The following is a 23,596-nucleotide window of genomic DNA, read 5'->3' on the forward strand; positions in this document are numbered from 1 at the left end:
GCCTGTAGGTTTTAAAGGTTTTCTGTTTCTTGCCTGAAATGCTGATGTAAAAGTCCTTTTCTGCATGATCTTGCTAGAAAAAAAATAGCATGTCTGTTACATTGAAGTTGTCAGAGTGAACAAACATGCTAACGTGATAGAAATTGTGTTCATACATAAGAAATACTATGGGAGTTTTTGCAGCTTGGCCTCATTACAAATGCTTAAAATAATTCATAATCAAAAGACCTAGATTCAAAGGAAAAATTATTTTGACAGTTCTTTTCAAAAAAAAAAAATAGGAAGAAAAATTTTTAATTTTCTTCTTGCAGGCCCGACATCTTATTGAAGAGCAAAACGTGATCACCACCATTACAGAGACACTCCTAGAAGTGCTTCCAGAGTACCTAGACAAAAATGACAAATTCAACTTCCAAGGTTACAGTCAGGACAAACTGAACCGGGTATATGCAGTAATATATGACCTCAGGTAAGTGTAAAGCTGAGAAGCTTGAGAAATTCTTAGAAAATTGGCAGTAGGATGAGATTTCAGTTCAGGAATCTGGTGATAAAACTGCTTTAAAAACAAACCCAAAACCAAATCCCTCAAAAACACACATGAAACTTTAATGTATTGTTTTTCGATAGAAACTTAAATTTTTCTAATACCAAAATTATATTCTGTAAAGACAACTTCTGATGTTTTTTATTTATATAGTTCCATGTAACAATTACATTAATAAAAAAAATATATCTACTATAAGACAGTATAGGAAATTTAGCTTCTATTCATTATCGTTCTGGGAAAGCTGTCTAATCCTCATCTGCATAGCATTTTCCACTCTTACAGGTCCCAAATTGCTCTAATAAACTGAATAATGTAAAAGCAAACCACTTCAAATACCTTGGAGTTAAAAATATGTATATTAATTTCAAATCATGGAGTAGCACCAAGCAACTCTAGTGTTTGGTGAAAATGTTAAGAGGAGTTTGGGATAGGAAGGGTGATGTAATGTGATGATGTAGTTGATAATTTTAATACAAAGAACACCTTAAATACAAGCATAAGCAGAAGAGAAGTTTGAACAAAAGATGATAATGTTTTCTTTGATGATAGGTATGTCTTAGTCAGCAAGCCTACGTTATGGACAGACCGTCTAAGGGAGCGATTTTTAGAAGGATTTATTTCTTTCCTAAGGATTCTAACTTGCATGCAGGTACAACACATCTAAATAATTTCCTTCTAGTACACTTTTCTAAAGATATTACAGCACTTTTGTTTACTCATCTCTTTGTCTGTAGCAGTATTGTGGATATAAATATGCAATTAAGATGGTAAATTCTTCAATACCGTGTCCTGGGGATGTGTGAAAACGTAATGTTTACTCTATAGAAGTAATATTCGTCAATTTTACCTACGTGTATCTAAGCAACCTATACTTTACCACTTACTTATGGGATTTTGTGTTGTGTTAAAGACTGTGATCACTGATTTAGCTTGAGTATTTTGTGGCATCTCTGTTTCAGGGAATGGAGGAGATAAAAAGACAGATTGGTCAGCACATTGAGGTGGACCCTGACTGGGAAGCAGCTATTGCTATACAAATGCAGCTCAAGAACATTCTTTTGATGTTCCAGGAGTGGTGTGCCTGTGATGTAAGTATATCAGTTGTCTGGGGTTCTTACATGCATGCTTTTTGTGAATATTTTCAAGTGCTTTTTTAAATAGCAGCTTTTTAAAAAAACTCACTATTGTTCAATACAGATCTCCACAAAAAAAAATGAGTCTGAAAGAATTAATCTGTGCTAAGATACAGAGAGAAGGGATCTCAGAAGATCCCTTTATCTAGCTGATAAAGATGCACAGGCAAATCATAAAGAGAAAATACTTCTTATAATTCAAAATTTTGAGAATTACATTCATGATATCAGTGTCAAGTTTTAAGGTTTTTGAAGCACATGATGTTAATTTTTTAATTGCAAAAGTAGACTGCGGAAACTTTGCACTAATTGGGTAATTGCATTGTAAGTAGTCTTAATCAGCGCTGGAGCTCACTTCTGTGCTAGGGGAAGGGAGGAAATTGTAAAATTCCTTAAAGATATTTTGAAATGAGTGTCTCTTTTCAGTAGGGAGGGGAAGAACTACAGCAGTTCAGGAGGTTCTTGATCCAAATTGGGATGTCAACTGTCCAAAATATTAAAATATTGTAGCTTAAATAAGCACATAGATTTTAAAGCATTTGACAGAGCAGCTTTTTTGAACAGAAGCATATTCTCAGCTTATGTGGATGTTCCACTGCTCCTGTCCAGTACTTCCCTGTATTAAGAAACAGAGTAGTAATTATATTGTGGATTTTTAGTAACTGTTTATGCTGTCAGGAAAAAAAAAGTGAGGAATTTTAGTGCATATGGTTTTAAAATATAACACTATGCATTTATTTTAAATTTTAGGAAGAGCTGTTGCTCAAGGCCTACAGCGAATGTCATAAAGCTGTGATGAGGTGTAGTACAAATGGTCGCTCACGGGAAAAGACAGTGTTTCACTTGTGCGGTCATACTCTGGAGAGCAGACCTTACAGAGTGTCTGCAGATCCTGTCAGCATACATTTACCACTGTCTAGGACTCTTGCTGGTAGGTGGTGTGTTTTGTTTTCATTGCTCTTTGAATTAGGTTTATCATCCATCTCTATTTCTTTGTTCTAGAAAACATTTAGACCAAATGCTTCACAGATCAGTCACTCTCTGACTTTCTGACATTCTCATGATCAGGCAACCCTGTTGCCCGAATGTCCCACTAAGGGAAAGTTGGGTTGTTTGTGGTTTTTTGTTTTTGTTTTTTTTTCTCCCCTCAAAAGAAAAAAACATTCACCGTGGAGGGTGGAGGACATTTTTTTTAAAACAGGAGAGAGATAAGAAAGTCAGGCAAGAAGAAGTTTCATGTTTTAATGATATCTTCAGTTTTCTCTGGACTATTCGAATTTATGTGGTTCTGTTTCTATTTCTGCCTGTTTTGCCTAAATAAATTTGAAACACAGCAATAATGAATATTTATTTTCCAGCCACATGTATCTTAGGACTGTTGAAATGCTCCTTCCAAAAGATATATGTTTGCAGTATGCTAGGACGTATTTCCAGTCAGAATACAAAGGACCACAGCAGTGGGTGATTGCCACTTTCTCTAGAATAGAAATGAAATTATATGCTATCATTAAGCTGCAAGTTCTTTATCACTTTACTTCATACCAAGATACCATCTCTTAAGCCTTGTAATCTTGAAATTCAGTTATTAGTAACATGAAATTAAAATTTTGTGAATACTATTTAGCATCTCAATTTAAATAATTTTAATGAATTAATTAAATGAAGGGATTTATTAATAAAATAATGGATTGCAAGACTGGTAAGAACTGTTATGACAGTGCAGTAGATCTTCTATCTTAAAAAAAAAAAACAAAACAACAAAACTTTACTAAATGAACTTTGACTTTTTTCCATAGTCCTCTGAGTTGTAGATGATTTGGCTAACATTTATAATGGGTTGGAGGAGAAACTTTACTGATTTTGATTTATTTTGTAATTTTTTTTTTTCCCTATTGGCTTTGTAGGTCTTCATGTACGATTAAGCAAGACTGGAACCATCTCAAGATTGCATGAGTTTGTTTCTCCTGTAAGATTTTACTTTTTTTAATTTTTTTTTTTTTTTTTTTTCCCCCTCTTCAAACACTTCTTGTGTCTTCTACTCTGGGAAGGAAAAAACCTAAAATTATATCGTGTAACTTTCATGACAGACACACAAGTTATTTTGCAGCTGTCAACATGTCTTTGTTTGTTAGGACTTACACTTTTGAAATCACTCTCAGACTTAATCTTGCTTGATACTTTTGTTTGTTCGTTTTGTTTATTTTTGTTGTTTATTTTTTAAATTCCAGGAAGAATTTCAAGTGGAGCTGCTAGTAGAATATCCTTTACGATGTCTTGTCTTGGTTGCTCAGGTTGCTGCAGAGATGTGGAGAAGGAATGGACTCTCCTTGATAAGCCAGGTACTCCCTACAGTATTCAGTACTGAGTTGGTCCTAATGGTGTATGCAAGTATTTCTCAGTAATGCTCCCAGTGGTGGTTTCATGCAGTGTTGAAGGAGGTCATGTGGGTTGCTCCTACACTGAATAGAAAGGTTTCTGGGTGGGAATTTAGATGACTGGGTTTTATTTCCAGCTTAATCAATGGCTTGTCTCCCAGTATTAGACAAGTATTTTCATCTGTCTTATGACTGTTTCTGACTCTTTGAAATGATATTAAACTTGCTGCTGTCTATTGTAAACTACTTTCAGATCTGATAAAGAAATCACTGCATACGTACTGTTAGTACTGTTGCTAATAACATAAAATGTTAGAAGAATATCTTAGTGCATGGCAATTATTATATGCAAAAGTTAAACTATTTTAATCATACTAAACTTTTAAGTGCCATATAAGTGGATAATGCAAACATTTTATAACACTTGTGGGCTTTTTTTTTTTGTTGGAAGAGTAAAGGTAAAAGAAAGAGTCTACCCTTAAGTACTTGTGTTTTGCCTGCTTTGGCTTCATTTTTTATTTTTTTTTTTTCCCTTTGGTAGAAATTTTCTGTGTTTACCTTTCACAAGACCATTTGATGAGATCAAAGTTAATATTTGTAGCCCTCTGCGGAATTGTCTCTGAGAACTGGGATAGGAGAAGGATGTTTTGACTTTACTCAGTAGCAGCCATTAGAATTGTGTTGTCTTGGATGAGGTATGAAGAAGTATGGCATACACTTCCTCTGAATAGGTGAAAAAACATTTTTTCACTTCCGTCAAAGTACATGGTTGTTTTGAAAGAAACACAGGACTTTAGCTTACTCAAAGGTGCTGTACAGTTTTTAAAAAACCTCAGCCATTAACTGCTGCACATTTGACAGTGCATTACTCTACTTCTGTACTTAAATTTTGTTTTCCTATTTCTCAGGTATTCTATTATCAAGATGTTAAATGCAGAGAAGAGATGTATGATAAAGACATCATCATGCTCCAGGTATAATGTTTTGAGTCATTGCTTGCTTGACTCACAAAATTTTCGTGGATTTCTTTTAATTTTAGTTAAATTTGTATGATTTTTAAAAACATTCCTGTTAGAAGAGTATTTTTCATAAGTGATAAAGAACTGTAATAGTAACTGATGTTCATGTTAGTTTGGTTTTTTTGATAGATAGGTGCATCTCTTATGGATCCAAACCAGTTCCTCCTGCTGATGCTACAGAGATACGAGCTTGCTGATGCTTTTAAAAAGATTAAGCCCACCAAAGATCAGGTAAGTGGCAAGTGGTTTTATGGAACACTAACAAGAAAAACTAGCTACTGTTGTTAACTGCATTTTTATGACCAAACTAAAAGTCAGTCAACACAGGACCTAGTGGTTACATAAATGATTTTGTTTTCAGAATTTGTACAGGCTTACTCAAAGTTAGTAAACAGGTTTTGCCCTCTTTGACCTTTATTTCATAGGGCATCTACCAAAATCCACGAAAATTACTTCTCTATAGAATTTCTATTTCTCTTGAGCCATATTATATGTTCTTATTTTGGCTGGAAGTTTCTTGGATTGTTGTGCTACTTCTTGAGGCTTGAACTGTCATATAATCCTTCATTTGGGATACATTTTTAGCTGTTTTTTCTTTTCCTGCATGTGAATCTCGCACTTCAGGTGCAGTGTAATATCTTCTCTACAAGCACAGGAATTTTTTCCAGCTTGTTAGAATGGGAATTTCTTCTTACAGTACAGTGCTTCAGCGAAGTAGTGTATTTGAAGGCTAAGCTCTGTGTCATTTGACAGATTTTCCTGCTTGTTTTTTGAAAAATTATTTCTCTAATTCTTGTAGGATTTGATCAAACAATATAACGTGTTAATAGAAGAGATGCTACAGATTCTCATCTATGTTGTGGGTAAGTTTCATTTCTCTCTATTGTTGTAGTACATTTTGACAAAACAGACTTGATTACTTTCTTTAACATAGATGGTTGGAGAGGATACTGGAGAATGCCTGTTTTATACAGATGGTTCACTAACACAAGTATTTGTCAACCAGAAGCAGTAGGAGTTGCATGGTAAAAAAAGCTGTTGGATAACTTCATAATTGACTATTAAAGAGTGAAGAGAAACTCCATCTCTGCCCATTTTGTTAGGAAGACAGGCTAAAAAAAGCATTTTTCCTCTCAGACACCTGGGATAGGTTTCTGGTAAATGCAAACTTTTACTATGAAATATCCCAGTGATAGCATTACCTCTGTGCAAAATTCAAAATTGCGCTATAACTGTTGTATTTGCCGTTCTTCTGCTTTTGATTCGTTCTGGTAGGGGAAAGATATGTGCCTGGAGTGAGCAATGTGACAAAAGAAGATGTTATCATGAGAGAAATCATCCACCTGTTATGTATTGAACCAATGGCTCATAGTGCAATTACTAAGTCCTTGCCTGAAAACGTGAGTCCTGGCTTATTTACTTTTTTACTTGATTTACTTTTTCTTGTTCTATGTCTTTTTCTTCTTTAGCTTCTATATCTTTATATGGAAGCATTTTATTTCTCATATAAAGCTCAAATATTGGTTTCATAGTTACAAAATAGCATGACAAAGGGGCTGACACTCTTTACTGATGTAAAGGTAAATGTAATGGATTCAAGTGTGGTCTAATCTGAAAAGGCTTGTGTGGGGATTATGATTTTTGATGAAGAAGTGGAATTTTTTAGAGTATTTAGCTGTAGCTCTCCTAGATACAGAAAGAAAAGTTTTTAAATTATTTTCTCTTTCGGCCTTGTAGGACCATGCACCTGGATTCCCTTCTGCCCTGTGTGCCATCAATAAATTTGATCTTGTAATTTTGATCACTTAAACCTGTGCAGATCCATTGGAAGTCAAGTATTGTACAGGTCTATTCGAAAGCATAGATTACCCTGTCATTCTATTCCAACTGTTGAAAATTCAAGCAAAAGAGAGGAATGTGGATTAGATTTTTACAGCCTGTGCAAGTTTTCAGGGCTGGCAATCAATGCAAAAAAAAAACCTTCAGTTTTATTGTAAATTAAATAGCCTGGAATATTATCAGAAACCAACAACAGATGATCCGCATTCACTGTTTTAAGAGACTAAAACTCTGTTTTTCCCTCCATTGAGATTGAGTAAGGCACTGCTCTGTTTATGGAGATCAGCTCTGTTATAAATAAAATTTTACATTATTTAATGCAAGTATTATCTGTCTCTGGTACTTCCTTGTAACTTGTCAGTTATGAATATCTGCTTTCTGAATAACAGTGGGCAAAATATATTAATTCATGAATTAAGGAATTGATCTAAATCTCTATGTCTATTTTTGTTACACCTAGCGTAATACTGAAGATATTTGAATCATATATTTATCCCAAACTAAATTTTTTACCAGGAGAACAATGAAACTGGCTTGGAGAATGTAATTGATAAAGTGGCCACATTTAAGTAAGTCCTTAATATTGTTTTGTAAGTAACTTGAACATGAAATAAAATAATTTAGATTATGTGGGTTAAATGAGCTGTACTGCACAGTCCCTGTTCAGCTAATATTTTACTGTCTTGAAATATATACGCTTTCAAATATGCATAGGAAAGAAAAGTGTGTGGAATATCCGAAGCTGCTGCTTCTCTCCTTTTGCCTTCTTACTTCAAGGTCAGTTGGAGGAGTTGCAGGCGTTTAGTAATCTCAAGTCCTGGTAGAGTGGAGTCCTTTTGAAGTGGATCTTCAAAAGTTATTTTTGTTTCAAAGATGGTTGGGAACTGTAACAACTCACTGTACCTTTGACAATCACAACCTAATCTTTGCTTTAGATGTTATTTAGTTGCTAATTTGCTGTAATTTCAGATGGGAGTAATTTTGTTTTGAAACATGTGAATGCAAGTATAGAAAAATCAATTGTAGCAATTGAGAAAAACTAGTTCAAATGAATGCTATTTTTGTCAAGAAAATGTTTTGTAATTTTAATTAAATTTTAAATAAGATATACTAAAACAATCTGACTTGCTTGTTTATGTTTAATCAAGGGCAGCTATAGGAATGCTGCCCTTTTCCCAAAGGGCAAAAAAAATCTCACTGACTGGACAGTAACTGTTTGTATTACTGATTTTGTACCTTGGCTAAAGAAAGTAATGAATTTTATACAATAGTATGCAATGTCTGAAAATCTAAGCCATAAAGTTAAAAATAATTTACCTGTCAGAGGCTATATGGTGTGCTGTAGATGCTATAGACTAGAAATATTTTGCTACTGGGTAGGATTTACAGTAGTAAACAGTCTTGAAAATTAAAGACTGATAACTGTACTCACTCTATGCTCTTTATAAGTTAATGAAGCCATCACTATTCCGCTTCTTATTAGCATTTCCTTAGAAAATAAATTATGTTACTGGTTTGTTTACATTCAAAGTTATGCTGAACATACATTTTAAATCTGTATGTCATAAAATATTTCTCTATAAGGAAACCCGGTGTGTCTGGCCATGGAGTCTATGAACTGAAAGATGAATGCTTGAAGGAGTTCAATATGTTCTTTTATCACTATACTAAGACCCAGCACAGCAAGGTAAGCAGTGCAAGATTCACTCTCAAAGGTTAAAAAATAGTACCTACTTATCAATGTATGTTTGCTGAATCAGAGGAATTAGTGGAATCTAAGGAAACTGATTCAGTAAAGAGTATATGCAGCTAACTTTAAAACTAAACTGATGAAGTTAAGATTGTTAATACAAATTGCCATGGTATGGTTTACTTTAGTATTTTCTCAATGATGACTTATGTCTTAACTCTCTTAACTGTTAGTGCTAAGAATAAAACAGGATAAGAATTATCTTTGAACTGGAAAACTCTAAACATTGCTTTTGTAACTCTTATTTGAGGAAGTGAGTGTGTCCAATTACTTAATCTCTACTACAAATTGAAGTGCAAAATGCAATATTGTAAACAGATTTCACATAAGACTCTAGTTACACGACCAAGTATTGACTATGTATCTTGCCACATTTCTAGTTTCGGGTTTCTCATTGTTTCATTGCGTACTTCTGTAGTAATGCTGATAAAACACTCCTTTTCCTATAGGCTGAACATACACAAAAGAAAAGAAGAAAACAAGAAAACAGAGATGAAGGTAGAATTTGAAACTGATGACTCAACAAAATGTGATAATTCAGTAGTGTATGTAGTTGTGCATATAAAATGAGCTTTTGGAGATGTCATGTGACTTAATCATGGATGAGTCTGTTAAAATTGTTGTAATTTGTAGTAATTGTAATTAGCACCTGACTTCTCTCTTTTTTCCTTTTTTTTTTTTTTTTTTTTTTTTTTTAACACAGAGATAGGAGTTTTGAAATTTTTAGTTTAATTTCCATGCAGACAAATAAACATGGCATAGTACTAATTGCTGAAATGAGCAACTTGGAGTTTTTATGGTGGAGTAGCCAGGAGGCGAAAGTTGTTTTTTTTATGACCAGTTTCTCTAGCACAAAGTTGAGACATAATAATGCCAGGTAGAGAATGTTGCTGCAGGAACTAGTGCTCATATCCTTTCTGTAAGTGGCTTGAGATTTAAGCTTTATAAATTAAAAAAAATATATTTTTTTAGAAGCTGCAAATACATATAACAATAAAACCTCGTGTTTCTGTTGATATAACACGAACGTTATTTCCCTTCTGATTTTACTTTTACCCATTTGAGTCACAAGCGTTAATTGAGTTGACTTGAGGAAGACTTTGTAAGCTGAATGAATAAGTACAATGAACAATTAAATAAAATCAAGTATCATCTCCTTTTGTGAGTTGCAACAGATATTATCTTCCCAGATTGCCCTTCCAGTTGAATACCTTAATCTTTACTTCCTACTCTAAAGCATATTTTAATTTTTTTTTACAGTCAGGAGCACTACAGCATTTCATACATAAGATGGTTAAAATTCATTCACAGTAAACTTATTAGCTTTGGGTTCCTTTCAGTTGAAAAACTGGAACTGAAAAAGAAAAAATTTACATTGTCATTCAGGAGGGACACAATTTAATCAAAAATCATATTCTCTTTGAAAAAATATAATTTCCTTCAGTTGTAAGTCACTCAGAAGATTATGACAGCTGGAAAATAATCAGGAAAAAAAACCAACCCTTTGGATTACTTTTGGTTTCTTCCTCCACTGTTTGTTTTGTACAGTTGACAAATTTTTCAATAGTACTGCCTTAATATCCGCCCACCCTGTTCACTTTAGTGACTTAAAATGTTAGCAGGGATGTTTATTTTGTAGAACTTTGAAAAAATGCAGATATTTAGATGTATTTGTCAGAAACTCACATTCATGTACTCAGACAATACAGTTCCAAAATACAAAGATAACTGTTTACATTGATGTGTATTCCCCTGAGGCTACCCATCTTCTTGCAGATACTTAATACATATGCTTTTATGTGGCTGTGTTGTGTTCGTCAGTAACTTTTTATCATTCATTCAGTCTAAATTGTCAAAAGACTGATGGTTTCAGAGACACTGCATTCATAGAAGTTTTATGAAATTAGGCATCCAGGTACCAAAAGAAGACTTAGGTCAATGCTTCCTGGTAGGAAAAGGCTGCAGCATTAATTGAGCTGCTGTTCGTAGATGCCAAGATTCCAGGTGGCTTCTGGGTGGGGCACCACATCACATGGTTTCAGTATTAGCTCAGAAGATGTACATAGCTAGAAATGATTGGAATACCACAGTAGCAGGAAGAATTTAGAGCTCCAGCCATACTAGGCATGGGACACTGTAATGTGAGATACTCCTCACATTAAGTAAAGGAAGTAAAGATTAAGGTATTCAGCTGGAAGATCCACTGTTCGCTCTTGTTTAACTACTTAAATCTAATGCAGAACACACAAACTATGTTTATTAGTGATACATAAATGATAAGGCAGTGCAAAGTATTAAAGATTTGCATTTACAGATACAACTAAGTATTTGTGATTGATTGTTTAGCTTTGTTTGCATTTTTTTTTATAAAATAACTTACTAAAAGTACTTAGTTTTGGCAAAGATAAAAGCTGACTTAGGTGAAAAATTGTGTTTGAGCATGGTTTTGTTAATTTAAAGGTCCATTTGTTTTACTGGAATTAGTGTGTTTGTGCTCACTACTTTTTGCCTGCAATCTTTGAGATGCCAGTTTGTTAATATATTTGCACATCTGTTTTCTAGCATTGCCGCCTCCTCCTCCTCCAGAATTTAGTCCTGCATTCAGCAATGTAGTGAGGATTCTGAACTGTGACGTTATGATGCACATACTGCGGACCATTCTTCAGAGAGCAGTAGAACTAGAAACCCACTTGTGGACTGAAGCTATGATCCAAATGGTATGGTTAGCTTTGGTCTTCTTCCTGTGGTCACTCCTGTGTTGACAATGTTAACCATTTTGTTTGGGTTTTTTTTGTGGGTTTGTTTTTATTTTAAATTTATTTATTTATTTTTAAATATTTATAGGCTTAGGACCTGAGTTTAGAGACTGGTTGAATTAAGTGGTTTTGCAAATCAGAGTGCATACGTTATTTAATTGCCTTGCATTGCCTGCTAATCTTTGGATTATGGAATTAAACAAATGTTCATAGATTTGTATCAGCAAAATGACAAGACTTATATGTTACTAATATGTTACTAATTTATATGTGTGCAATTTTATTAAGTTTAGTGCAAATAATATGCAGGAAAATTATATTGTGCATTGCTATTTCACTTTCCATGTACAATCTCTGCACTTTTTCTCATTTCTATGTTCTATCATGGATATAATCAGCATATAGTACAGAACTGTATTAAACATCCTTATTTTATATGTCAGTTTTCCAGACCTCTAACAATGATTGAGATTTACTACTTTTCTCTTTTTTTAGGTGCTTCATCTCCTTTCTTTAGGGTTACTAGAAGAGAAGCAGCAGTTACAGAAGTCTCCAGAAGAAGAAGTAACATTTGATTTTTATCACAAAGCAACACGTATGTTTCATTTTCTTTAGAGTACAGAGTGAATTAGACTAACTTGATTTTATAAGGACAAAAATAAACTAGAAAAAAGTATTCAGTGATTTTAGTCAGAAAGGATTTACTTTTGCTATAGAATTAAACCCTGTTGGGTAGCCTTTTTTCTTTTTCTTTTTTTTTTTTTTTTTCTTTTTTCTCTCTCTTTTTTTTTAAATAAATAAATAAATAAAACCAAATTTGGACTAGCTTCCTTTGTTCCCAGTTGCCAGGTATGTTGAAGAGGTGATGTGCTTCTTTGCCTGGGAAAGAAATGGAAAAGTAGTACTAGTATTAGATAACTGAAAATGGTTCTTCCTTCACAAGAATATCATTGAAATGCAAACTAAGAATTCCTTGAAAAATGACAGTGGATTTAAGTGAAATGTCTGTCTTTTGTACTCCCAATTGATTTACCTGCAAGTTAGTCTTTTACTATTGTAGTGATAATAGAAGCAAAACTTAGTGGCTATAAAGTGTGTTTTTGTTAGTTTTCTTTACTTTTCCGAATCCCTATAGAGTACTTCCTAATCTTAAATTCAAGGCTAGTGAGTGGGAGTTGGAATCTACATTTTCTAAATAATATTCCATCTAATATAGAGTTTCTACTTCACTGTGTAAGAATAAATTTTAAAAGATTCCATTATCAAGCTAAACATAATTGTCGCTTGAGAGATGAAACATATATAGAATCGTAGAATTGTTTAAGATTGAGTCCAACTGTTAACCTAGCGCTGCCAAGTCCACCACTAAACCATGTTCCTAAGCACCACATCATGTCTTTTAAATACCTCCTGCATAAATAAAGTAGTACATAAAGCTGCTGGACTGCCTTTATTTAGTTTTTAAAAAATGTTGTGTAAAGAAATGTCACTGAGTTTGGAAAACACTCCCACTTCACTTTTTTTTTTTCCTTATTGTTGAGCAAGGACAAGTATTATCATCGCGCTGAATGTATTTCTGTTCACGAAGCTTCATGTCAACTATAGGAATACACTAAAAGTAACCACAATTGAGACATAAGAGAATTCTTTTCCAGCTTTAGTTTTGCATAATGAGAAAAAAACAAAATTCCTTTTATACATGAGGGATGCAAAAATAATCAGTGTTTTTGTAAGAAAGCTCTTATTGAGAAATTATTAAAAAAACCTACTTTTGTAATGTATTTGTCTCACTCCTGAAAACATGCAAATTAATTTCAAATTGAAAGTGCTGCAGAAGAAGTGTAAATGAAGAGAATGGTCTCAAGTTTAAAGCATGCTTGTGTTAGAGAATGGCCTAGAACATTATGAACTGATCCCAAGGTGTGAGGAAGCAAATAATTACTGTAATTATAATAGTTTTTGTGATAGAAATAAATGTGTATACGCTGAGCTGTTAGCAAATTCACATAAGCTGTAGGAGCTTTACTACTCCTCCTGGAAGTGAAAGGCAATTCTGTTTTCATCTGTACTTATGCTCTTAAGAGTAGCAAAAATTATTGATCTACATGGGGGAAAAAATAGGCTACATTTAACTGGAATAAACAGATGAAATTAAAACAGAAACATAACTACACATATTTTGTTCATGTATGTGTGTTATGTAATTAGCGGTATTTTAAGGTATATGTAGGTTGTAAATGGTTGTAAATACATTAAAACATTGAGGGGTTTTTTTTCTTAAGACTCATGGTTCTCTATTTTTCTCTGCTTTGCAAAGGAATGGGAAGCTCAGCCTTGAATGCTATGAGTGTGTTAATGCTTCTGGAAAAATTAAAGAGAGTTCCTCAGTTAGAGGCACTGAAAGACACAGTCAATTGGATACTGCAGGTACACAAGGGGGAGATAAGTATGATCTTATTTTAGTAATTTGGAAAGCTTTTATGAAAGACATTATAATTCTTACATATAACTTAGCATTTTTAGGTGCAACGATTTCCTGAGAAGCTTAATCTATTAAGACTTACAAGTCATTGTACTTGCTATTGCTACTTTCAAGTATTTCGTGAATTTTTGCTTAGATAACTCATTCCAGTAGTGACATTTTTATATATAAGCTTTATTCTTTGTATTTCTGTTGTGAAATAACAGCAAATGATAAGTAGTAGTTTATTAATTGGGAAAGCATTTTAGAGGCTGCTTGTATTAAGACTTGAGTCATACAGATCTGGCTCATGGCCACATTGTACATTTCATCTGTGCAATTTTTCCATCCAACTCCCTGCCATTACCCAGTAAGAGATGGGAACAACTTCTAGAGCTGTGACGATTCCTCTAACATAGGAGACTGCTGGTTCTGCTTAGCAGGAATACTTGTTCCATTTTGGGCTTCTTGTTTTAGGTGCCTTTTTGTTTTAAGTGGCAAACATAGAAGACAGTGCTTTTGGAAAAGAGGGTAAGAATCCATAGTAGGGTTTCAAAGCTCTCCTCAGCTACTAAAATTGATTGTCCTGGTACATTAGGGAGGCAAGTTTGAAAGATTTTATTTTGAGAAGTTACCCTTCTGAAATTCTAAGAGCAAAAGTAAAAATGTACTTTAAAAAGTGTATTTAACTTGTTAATCATGTGCATAATAAATACAGAATATTTAATATTATCAAAACTTCAAGATGCTTATTAAAAGTAAAGATAGCTGCAGAAAGTAGTAAATGACAATTGAAGCCTTAGTTTTAACTAATTTGGTATATGCTGGAAAGCTTTCTGTTGCAGATGTATAGACTTTTGTATTATTATTTTAGTGACTATTTCCATGGGATGATCCACATCTCACCTACTTGAAACAATCTAGCAGTCTCTGCTCATTCTTCTGATGTACAGATGCTTCAGCTGCTTAGCAGTGTTAGTGCTAGAAGATTGGAAAATTTGGAAGAATTTACTTTCCTTCATACTGAGCAGTGCTCATCAGACTTAAGCTACAGACACAGCAGTGTTACAGGAGTGCGCACATGGTCTCAGTTAAATGTTTTTGTTGTTTAGGAGTATAACAGTTGGTTTCATCCATTTGAAAATCTGAAAATAACATAAAACTAAATATCAGGAGCTTTTATCCTGTCTGTATTGTAATAAGAGCCACGTTGCATTTTATTTTTAACATCTAAATCTCTATTCCTAGATGTTTGACACAGTGAAAAGATTGAGAGAAAAATCTAGTTTGACAACAGTAGCAGCTACATCAGGCTCAGAAGCTACAAAAGGTGATGAGGTAAAAATAAACAAATGTTCAATGGAAGCCCTGTATTTAATGTTTTGAATGGCTGTTTTCAAAAAGATGCCTAAATGTATTGTTACCTAAAATGATAATTTTTAAAATATTAATTTCTCATATATTGCCTACAAATAGGATTTATGTTCCAAGATTAACATTTTTAATAAATTTATTCTAAGCATGTTTCATAGAATTATCAGCAGCTGATGTGGTTTTGGTTGTACTTCCAAGTTAAATGAAACAACTGAGGGGGATGAAGAAGAAATTTGTGTTCATTTCTCCATTTCTTATCTTTGATTTAACCACCTTTTCTATTACGTTGTCATTGTGCAATAATTAGAAATACAAATCCACTTAAAATGATGTCATGTAATTTGTGACCTACCACTTTGCCTTGGTTGTATAAAGGCATCAGGCTTAGGTGATTATTCTGTCTGTGTATCAGTCTCTACTGCCTTCCCTCAAAATAACTTCTGAATCCAGTGGTCAAATGACACACTGAAATGGAGATTTTGAAAATTAGTGCAGTCCCATGAGTTTGTTGGGTTTTGTTTTGTTTTTTTTTTTAATTGGCAGTTGAATAGAAAATAAAAATTTGATTACTGTTAGACAGCGTGCAAAGACAGGCCAGTTTGCTCTTACACATTCTGTTTGGCAACAGCTTACTGCCAAACAATCTCTTGGCTAGTTGTTGCACACATAACTCTAAACTTACCACAGCATATGCTGTGTTTCTTTTTTGAGAAAGATGTCATGTGATATCTGGTAAGGTAAGAGAACAAAATACAAAAGTCAGTAAGAAATGAGACTCTTACAGTTCCACTACTTGTGGAGCAATTTGTCGTTCTTTTGTTTTCTCAAAACGTAATCGTATCATGAATGGGAGCAATGTGTGTCGTGTTAAATTTGTGCCTTTAGAAACAGAATAAGAGGAATTAGTTTCTAATATGGTTTAATTAAGTGTACCTGTGTTTTTTGAATTCTGCATTTCCAAAGCATATAAATACTTTGTTTATAGTTTTTGAAAACATGATAGATGAGGGAAATACTGGAAGAAGAATGATTTTCTAGTCTACTGTAAAGAAGAGTAGGGGAAAATACAGTCCTCAGATGCATAAAATGCTGCCACAAAAATGTAGGAATAATCTGTTTGCTTTGTTGTTCATAGATAATTCAAGATAAATTTTTCTTATATTCCTGTAAGGGTGATATTAAATACTCAATAGAGGTTTTGCTTATGGGTAGAATAACAAAAGATTGGGGGAGTCTTGTGATGTTCACCTCACTAAAGTTTCTTAAGAATAGACAAGCACCTAATTAAAATAGATCAGTTATTATTGATCCTGTCTTTGGGCAAGGGATTGTACTCGTGACCTTTTGTGGACCTCTCAAAATCTCTTTCTTCTGACTAGGTTAATGAACCTAGTCAACATTTAAGATTTTAGTTTTACATTTTTCAGAGAGCAGTTAACTTTTTTATTGTTAAAATGTTGTCAGTTAAAGAATTTGTCAGTGGTTAGAATGCGTATAGTTTAGGAAAGATGCTTCTCATTTTTTGATGTTCTCTGTTGCCCGTGACTTCTTTATTCTCTTTTATTGCAAGACACAGAGCACTCAGGATAAAGAGAAAGCTGAGCGGAAGAGAAAGGCAGAAGCAGCTAGGTTGCACCGTCAGAAGATAATGGCCCAGATGTCTGCACTGCAGAGGAATTTTATTGAAACTCATAAGCTCCTATACGAAAACACAATGGAGGCACAGGGGAAAGAAGATGCTATTATGGAGGAAGAAAGGTAAGAAAAACAGACATCCAGAGTTCTGATGGGAAGAGTTCCTTACTTGCTGTGTAAGTTCATTATACTATGTAAAAAATTTTGAAAGTACATTCAAGGGACAGTTGTGTCATCACAGTCAGTAAACTTGTGTCTATTTACTTTTAAGTCATCTTCTGTTACAGAGTTATATGTAATCTAGTATGTGTATGCTAATGTAAGAACAGTGCACTCACTTTTTGGAGCAGCATAAGATAAACGATAAGAAAATTAATTATTTCTTCAAATGGTGGATATTTACATTGCTTAACATGTGAAAAAATGCCGTAAGAAGGCTGCTGAGTGTACAACGCTGTAATTTTGGAGGTGACTGTCTACCTTATATGAAAATTTTAAGTATTCAACGTGGAAAGAATCTGAAAGCCAATATGCCTTAAGTTTACGTAGCAATGAATAAAATATGCTTTTTTTAGCTCAAGTTGCTGATATTTCTGTTAATTAATTTTTAAGTCTAATTTAATGCTGAAGATGTTTATATTGGTTATAAGTTTGTTGGTATGGATTGCTCCTGTTCTAGAGATGCTTCAACAATACCTAGTGCAACTCACAATTTTAGTCTAATTGGGTCTGCAAAAAACTAATTAGGAAAATAGAGAGATCTGCTGGGGGAAAAAAATACAGATCACTTCTGTGTGCTTTGATCTTTAGTAAATCATGTTCTAGAAATATTTTTTGAACTCTGGAATAAGAAATAATTTTAAAATATATGGAAGCTTATTGTGTCACAAAGCATTGAATTAAGGTAGTGGCATTAATTTTCAGTATGTTTCTTCAAGAATGGGAAACAATTTTAATGTGTCTGTAAGATTAAAATGTTTAATCCAATATACATTGAATACAGCTTCTTGAATTTCCTGCTATATGAGTCGATTTCATTGTGTTATTCTATGTTAGCTAGCTTCTGCTTTCTATTTTTAAATAATACTGCATTTTAGTGAGGACTGGGGTGTTTCTTCATTGTTTGGTCATTTGGTTTTGTAAAGCATTTTAGAAATGTTAGCAGTTTATGACATTTTTAGATGCCTTGAAAAATAAGTTTGTTTAGAAAAAGCCATCCGATTATTTTGTATCTGTGTCACTTACGGTTTTACAGCATGTCTTCGACAATTGATTACTCCAAAATTGCTTTGGGTCCCAAACGAGGTCCATCTGTTGCTGAGAAAGAAGTTCTGACCTGTATTCTTTGTCAGGAGGAGCAGGAAGTAAAGCTGGAAAGTGCTGCCATGGTGTTATCTGCCTGTGTCCAGAAATCAACGGCCTTAACTCAGAATAGGAGCAGAATTCCTGAACTCTCAGGGGGTATGCAATTTTTCTTCTTTTAGACTACAAGTAGTTCTGTACCTAGAGCTCATCTCATTTGAACCTAGTTAAATGCTCTATTGAATCAGATTGTTAAATGGCTTACCCTACTTGATAAAAAGAAAGTGAAAATTTTTAACTTGTTCTAAAAATCCATGCTTTAAAACTCAAAGATGAGAAGTGTTTGAAGATCTTGATTTGTCCTGGGAAATCAGAAAATGCTTTAATCTCACAAGATTTTATACAACTTTGAGATTTGGTAGGAATGGTTACTCTGGAAAAAATACAGAAGTGGTAACAGTTCTTGTTTATTCAAATACAGCAGGAAACTTTCCCAGTATGGAGGAAATACACGAACGTTATCAGAGGCCAATACGGCAGCCTCAGGAGGGTTTGGGGTTTGTGGTTTTTGTTTGGTTGGTCGGTTTTGGTTTTGTTTTTTTTTTTTTTTTTTTTTTAATGTCCAGGAAGTAATAACAACATAAAAAGATAGAAATGTGTAGGCAAGGATCGTATGATATAATCTGATGAATGAAAAAACCGAATATAATAGAATAATACAAACAGAGTTTCATACTAGCATACTGGTAGCAGGAAACACAAACCCAACCAGAATTATTTTTGCAAGTAACAGTTGATTAAACATGAGAGAGATTTTGGTCAGTTACTTAAGGGAAAGAAAGAAAATAGTCAGAAAAGGGAAAACTGAAGTACTCACTGACTTTTTTGCTCTCTTTTTGAAAAATAAAATTATTAATAATTCAAGGTCAGATGCTTATTGGCTGTTACTTTTAACAAGAGAGAAATACAGTCCAGAATAGAATAAGAAAAGTTGAAACAGTATCTAGATAATTCAGTGTATTCACCTTGACAATTATTGAAGTAATACTGAAAGTACTATCAGAACCGTTGTTTTTGGTATAATCTTTAATTATTTTTTAAAATGCATAGAAGATAGTTGAGTTTTCAGAAGGCTAAAAAGGTCAAACAAGTATTTGTGTGAAAAATCACCAAAAACCAGAAGTGAAATGAGAAAGTACTAAAAATTTGAGTATTCTATCCAGCTTAGATGTATGTTGGATGATAGTAACTGTTATTACTTTATAAGACAATATAAAAAATAGACAGTAAAGCAGTAAGGAATAGCAAAAATGGATTTCTCAAGAAAGGAACTTAGTAAGCCATCCTAATACTTTGAGCAGCATAACTAGTTTTGTGAGTAAAGAGAAGGTAAGCTAATTTATTTTAATATTTGTTAAAATTTTTTATTCTGTCCTACTTGCTACACAGCCTTGGCAAACGTTGTTTAGGTGAAATCCCCCCAAGATGGATATACATCTCATCATAAAACTACTAGTTTGATCCAAGCACAATATATTAATATAAATATTAAATAATAATTAGAAATTAAAATTATAGTTTTCCCTGTAAATTGAATTATATTTAACACAGATAGAAATTTAAATCGCTGTTATCTATTAAATATTTATTAATCAATATACATTCTGTATTTATCTGCTCATATCTTTTATAAAGTTGAGTCAATCATTTTTTCAAATCCTACTTATTCAAATTAACCAATGTATAAGGAATGAGGATGCAGTGTTGAAAGATAATAAAATTGGAGGTCTGTAAGCGCTCTCAACATGTTTTCTAGTTTGTTGGCTTTTCATGGCAAGGATGTTACAACTTGTAGTTTAAACTCCTACTTATTTTCAAATATGGTTTGGTTTTTGTTTTTTTTTTTCTGTTTTATAACAGGGTGTTGTTGATTCGTGGTCAGGTCATAAAGCAAAATGAACCCTGTGTCCTATTTTTTCAATGACAGTACTGACTAGCAAATATCTTTAAATTCTGTATTTGTGCAGTTCATTATTCCTGCTTTAGTTTAGAATTATACTCTTGTACGTTACCAGATAGAATTCTAAAGCAGAGGGAAGTTCAGTATTGTTTCTTATTTCTCTAGGGTATTACCCTATTCTGTCATGCTTGCAAACCTTTACCAAGTTGTTTTCACTTAAGATGTTTTGTGTATCCCCCTCTGGGTCATTAACAAGTACTGAACCATCCTAGACCCAGGACAGAGTCCTACAGAATCCTGTTTGGTCCATTTTTCTTTTTAACAGTGAACTACTGAAAATGGCAATTTTGAACCACCTATATGTAATTTTTATCTAGGCCATATACTAATTGCATCCATTTTTTTTCTGTTTTCTGTGGTACTCTGAAGTACAAATTAAATCCTATGTAGCTGGATACACTTGTAAGCTTTCTGGAGTGATATGTTGGGCTATTGAAGTAATTGAAAAAGGAAGGGAATTAAGTTTTTTCCTAAAGCCACTTCTGATTATTATTTATAGCACTTACTCTCTACTGCATGGTCCTCTGCAGCTCATCAGTTAGAAGTTCACCTGTAAGAGCTTTTATTCCTTGAAGATCTAAATAAGTGGAAAAATGCTTGTTCCCACAGCAGAAGTGCAGATAGTGTCAAATTAGTGTCATACCATGGTTCAATTTCTTATTTCAGCTTCAGCTGCTGTCAGATAGAATTATTTTTTCAGTGCAATTTGGGTGCTAGGTTTGGGGGAAAGGGGGGTTGTAATTCCTCCCCCCACCCCCCTTTAATTTTGTCAAATTCAAAATTGTAGACAGTCCACCAGATGAGGTTTGGAGGACTGCTGCTGTTCACTTCAGTATTATTTAAATATCTTTAAGGGGAAAATGGAATCTCACTTTGAGTCCATATGCAGCATAAAGACACCTTTACATTTTCATAATGCTTTTCCTGTTAATAATTTTGTGAGATTAGTAAAACTCGTGAAATTAACTTTGTTATTCAACAATGCTGTTTATGTCAGTGGTTTGAAAATACATGGGATTAGTTGGAAAAATGCCTCATCTTTCTTGTCCTTAGTAGTTTAATTTTCTTTCATTTAAAAATACAATAACAAATATATTAAAGACTTCAGTGATAGCGAATCCAACCACAGAGCTATTCCAGTACTGAAGAACTCCTTTCTTTTTTTTTCTTTAGCTAATTTACTATGTTTTTTGGATTTTGTCATCCTTTTTCTTCATAATTAGTGGAAAGCCTTCAGTAGTTAAAGTGGGCTCTATCTTCTGATCATTTTGCTGGAGTATGGGTCTGGAAAAGCTAGCTAAATGGGATTTCAATGTGACTGTGCAAGCTGTGGGAGAATAAAATCTGAAAGCGTGTGTTCTGTGTGTACTGTTGTTCATTTCTGTTTATACTGATGGGAAGTTACATTATTGTTCTTTTAAGAATTTCTTTCTGCTCTGCCTTTCTAGATACACTAGATCCTCTCTTCATGCACCCTGACTTACCTTGTGGGACCCACACAGGAAGCTGTGGTCATGTGATGCATGCAGCCTGCTGGCAGAAGTAAGGATGTGTCTTTGCAGCCTTTTGATGTTTTTTTTATTAACCTATTTTTCAAAACATCTAAGTGCGCACTGAAAACACAGTACTGTAAGTGGATATTTAATTAAGGAGTCAAAACTATTTGTAGTCATCTAAAAATGAAATATGGCACAAGAGAAGTTTTGAGCTGATGAAGAAAATCATCATCAAAAGTGTTTAGTGCTGTCTGTGACCCAAAGAAGAATTTCTAAGGAGTTACTGATTTATGCAAATAAAACCAATAGGGTAAGAATAAGAAACCATATCTAGTAGGTTTATTTTTAGCAATCCAATGAGAACCAGTAGGAATCTTCCAGGTGAACTTTCTATAGCAGCAGTATTTTGACTCTGAAATATCACCAGGTCAGTACTTAAAGGATGAGACTGCCTTATTCCAGTGAGTCTTCGGAGGAGAATCTGGAATTTAGAATAGAATATGAATGGTTAAGTCTAACAATATTTCTCCCCCACCCCTCCCTTATCAGTGAAGAAACTGTTAATAAAAAGTAAGAGGGAAGAACTGATACACTCCTTAAAAACTTTACTAAATTTTCCATGTTTGGGGGAACCCACAATTTAGACCAAGTGCGTTGAATTAGAATGCAACCTGAAATATTAAAAGACCAAGTTACTTAGCTTGCAGAGTACAGTCACCCTGGTTACAGCTACATTTGAAGGATTACAGAAAGTAAAGCTAATGCTCTCTGCATTTAACTCCACATAGGTCTGGTAAGTCTAAACAAGATAAATAGTTTTAAATAATAGCAGAAATTATCCCACTGAAGTATTACCAACAGATAGAGACTTGGGTTGTGCAGTTGCAAGCTAGTTTATATTGTTGTATGATATAAACAAACTGTTGAGGTTTGTTGTTTGTACTTGTGCCATTTTACTTTAAAAAAATCTGACTAAACTTCTAGTGCTTATCATTTACTTTTCTATACGTGTATATTTTTTTTTCCACAATAAAACATCAGGACAGATTAAGTAGGTGCACACACTTAAAATAAAACAGAAACATGTTCCTTGATGTAATATATCTGCTCTTGGCAGATTCATCTACAACTGCACAGATCTAAGTAGTGCAACATTGGAGCTCAGTTCCCTTGCTCTTTTTAAGAAAAGATGACTTGCTGTATGGGTAAATGGGATTAAAATGGAGAACAGGCTCTTCTCATACGGGATGGCATGGAAGGTTTGAGTATAGACTTTTATTTATTACATAACAGATGTTCTAACTTACTAATATTCCTCCAAATTATGCCTGCCACACTTTTCTAGAGTATCTATGCAGCCTAAAAATACTGCTAAATACTCTCTAAAACAGTAAAATTTCAAACGAATGGAATATCTTTGTAGTTGCCATGTATGAGGAAGAGGAGTTGCTTGCGAAAACATACTTGTTTGAACGTGGAAAATAAATGTATGTTTTTCTTAATTGTAACAGAATACTTTCCTAAATATTCTGATCTGTTTCATTAGAACTTCTACAGATGCACCTGCAGGCACTTTTTATCTTATTACATAAATGCGATTTTATTTTTTTCCTTTAAGATGTATGATTTAAGGAAAAAAAAACAAACAAAACTAGTTATGACTTTAATGTGAAAGTTAGATATTTCATATCTGTCTTTAAGATCTTACATACTCAGTCTGAACATTAGTGTACTGAATTTAGTTGCTTGTATCCAGGTAAGCAGAATTGAATGTTGACTCTTTTTGTCCTAATAAGACCACTGAGACATTAATTACATTTGAAGGCTTACTGTATCCACTGAGGGGGCAAAATTACAACAAAACCTGTAAAAAGATCATAGTTATTTCT

At 33.6% G+C, this 23,596-nt stretch overlaps 1 protein-coding gene across 6 annotated transcripts in view; it reads left to right on the forward strand.

The window, feature by feature from the left end:
* UBR1 (ubiquitin protein ligase E3 component n-recognin 1) overlaps nt 1-23,596 on the forward strand; it is a 68,205-nt gene that overhangs the window by 25,615 nt on the left and 18,994 nt on the right. For 4 of the 6 annotated variants that reach the window (XR_015258617.1, XM_086748111.1, XM_086748116.1 and 1 more), the window contains exons 12-31: nt 312-469; nt 1,097-1,196; nt 1,507-1,635; nt 2,431-2,611; nt 3,585-3,646; nt 3,909-4,019; nt 4,964-5,029; nt 5,204-5,305; nt 5,874-5,937; nt 6,350-6,474; nt 7,430-7,482; nt 8,498-8,600; nt 9,113-9,161; nt 11,226-11,380; nt 11,915-12,014; nt 13,737-13,846; nt 15,129-15,218; nt 16,825-17,012; nt 18,145-18,350; nt 21,660-21,753. Coding sequence is in view for 5 of the 6 variants with exons in the window: in XM_086748111.1 (XP_086604237.1) it covers nt 312-469; nt 1,097-1,196; nt 1,507-1,635; nt 2,431-2,611; nt 3,585-3,646; nt 3,909-4,019; nt 4,964-5,029; nt 5,204-5,305; nt 5,874-5,937; nt 6,350-6,474; nt 7,430-7,482; nt 8,498-8,600; nt 9,113-9,161; nt 11,226-11,380; nt 11,915-12,014; nt 13,737-13,846; nt 15,129-15,218; nt 16,825-17,012; nt 18,145-18,350; nt 21,660-21,753 (2,246 nt within the window). In the remaining variant the exon portion in view is untranslated. The remainder of the gene's footprint in view (nt 1-311; nt 470-1,096; nt 1,197-1,506; nt 1,636-2,430; nt 2,612-3,584; nt 3,647-3,908; nt 4,020-4,963; nt 5,030-5,203; nt 5,306-5,873; nt 5,938-6,349; nt 6,475-7,429; nt 7,483-8,497; nt 8,601-9,112; nt 9,162-11,225; nt 11,381-11,914; nt 12,015-13,736; nt 13,847-15,128; nt 15,219-16,824; nt 17,013-18,144; nt 18,351-21,659; nt 21,754-23,596) is intronic. The other 2 variants (XM_086748113.1, XM_086748115.1) reach the window with 1 other exon arrangement.

Source organism: Chlamydotis macqueenii, chromosome 5 (genome assembly GCF_036417535.1).
Source record: "Chlamydotis macqueenii isolate bChlMac1 chromosome 5, bChlMac1.mat, whole genome shotgun sequence".
NCBI lineage: Eukaryota > Metazoa > Chordata > Aves > Otidiformes > Otididae > Chlamydotis > Chlamydotis macqueenii.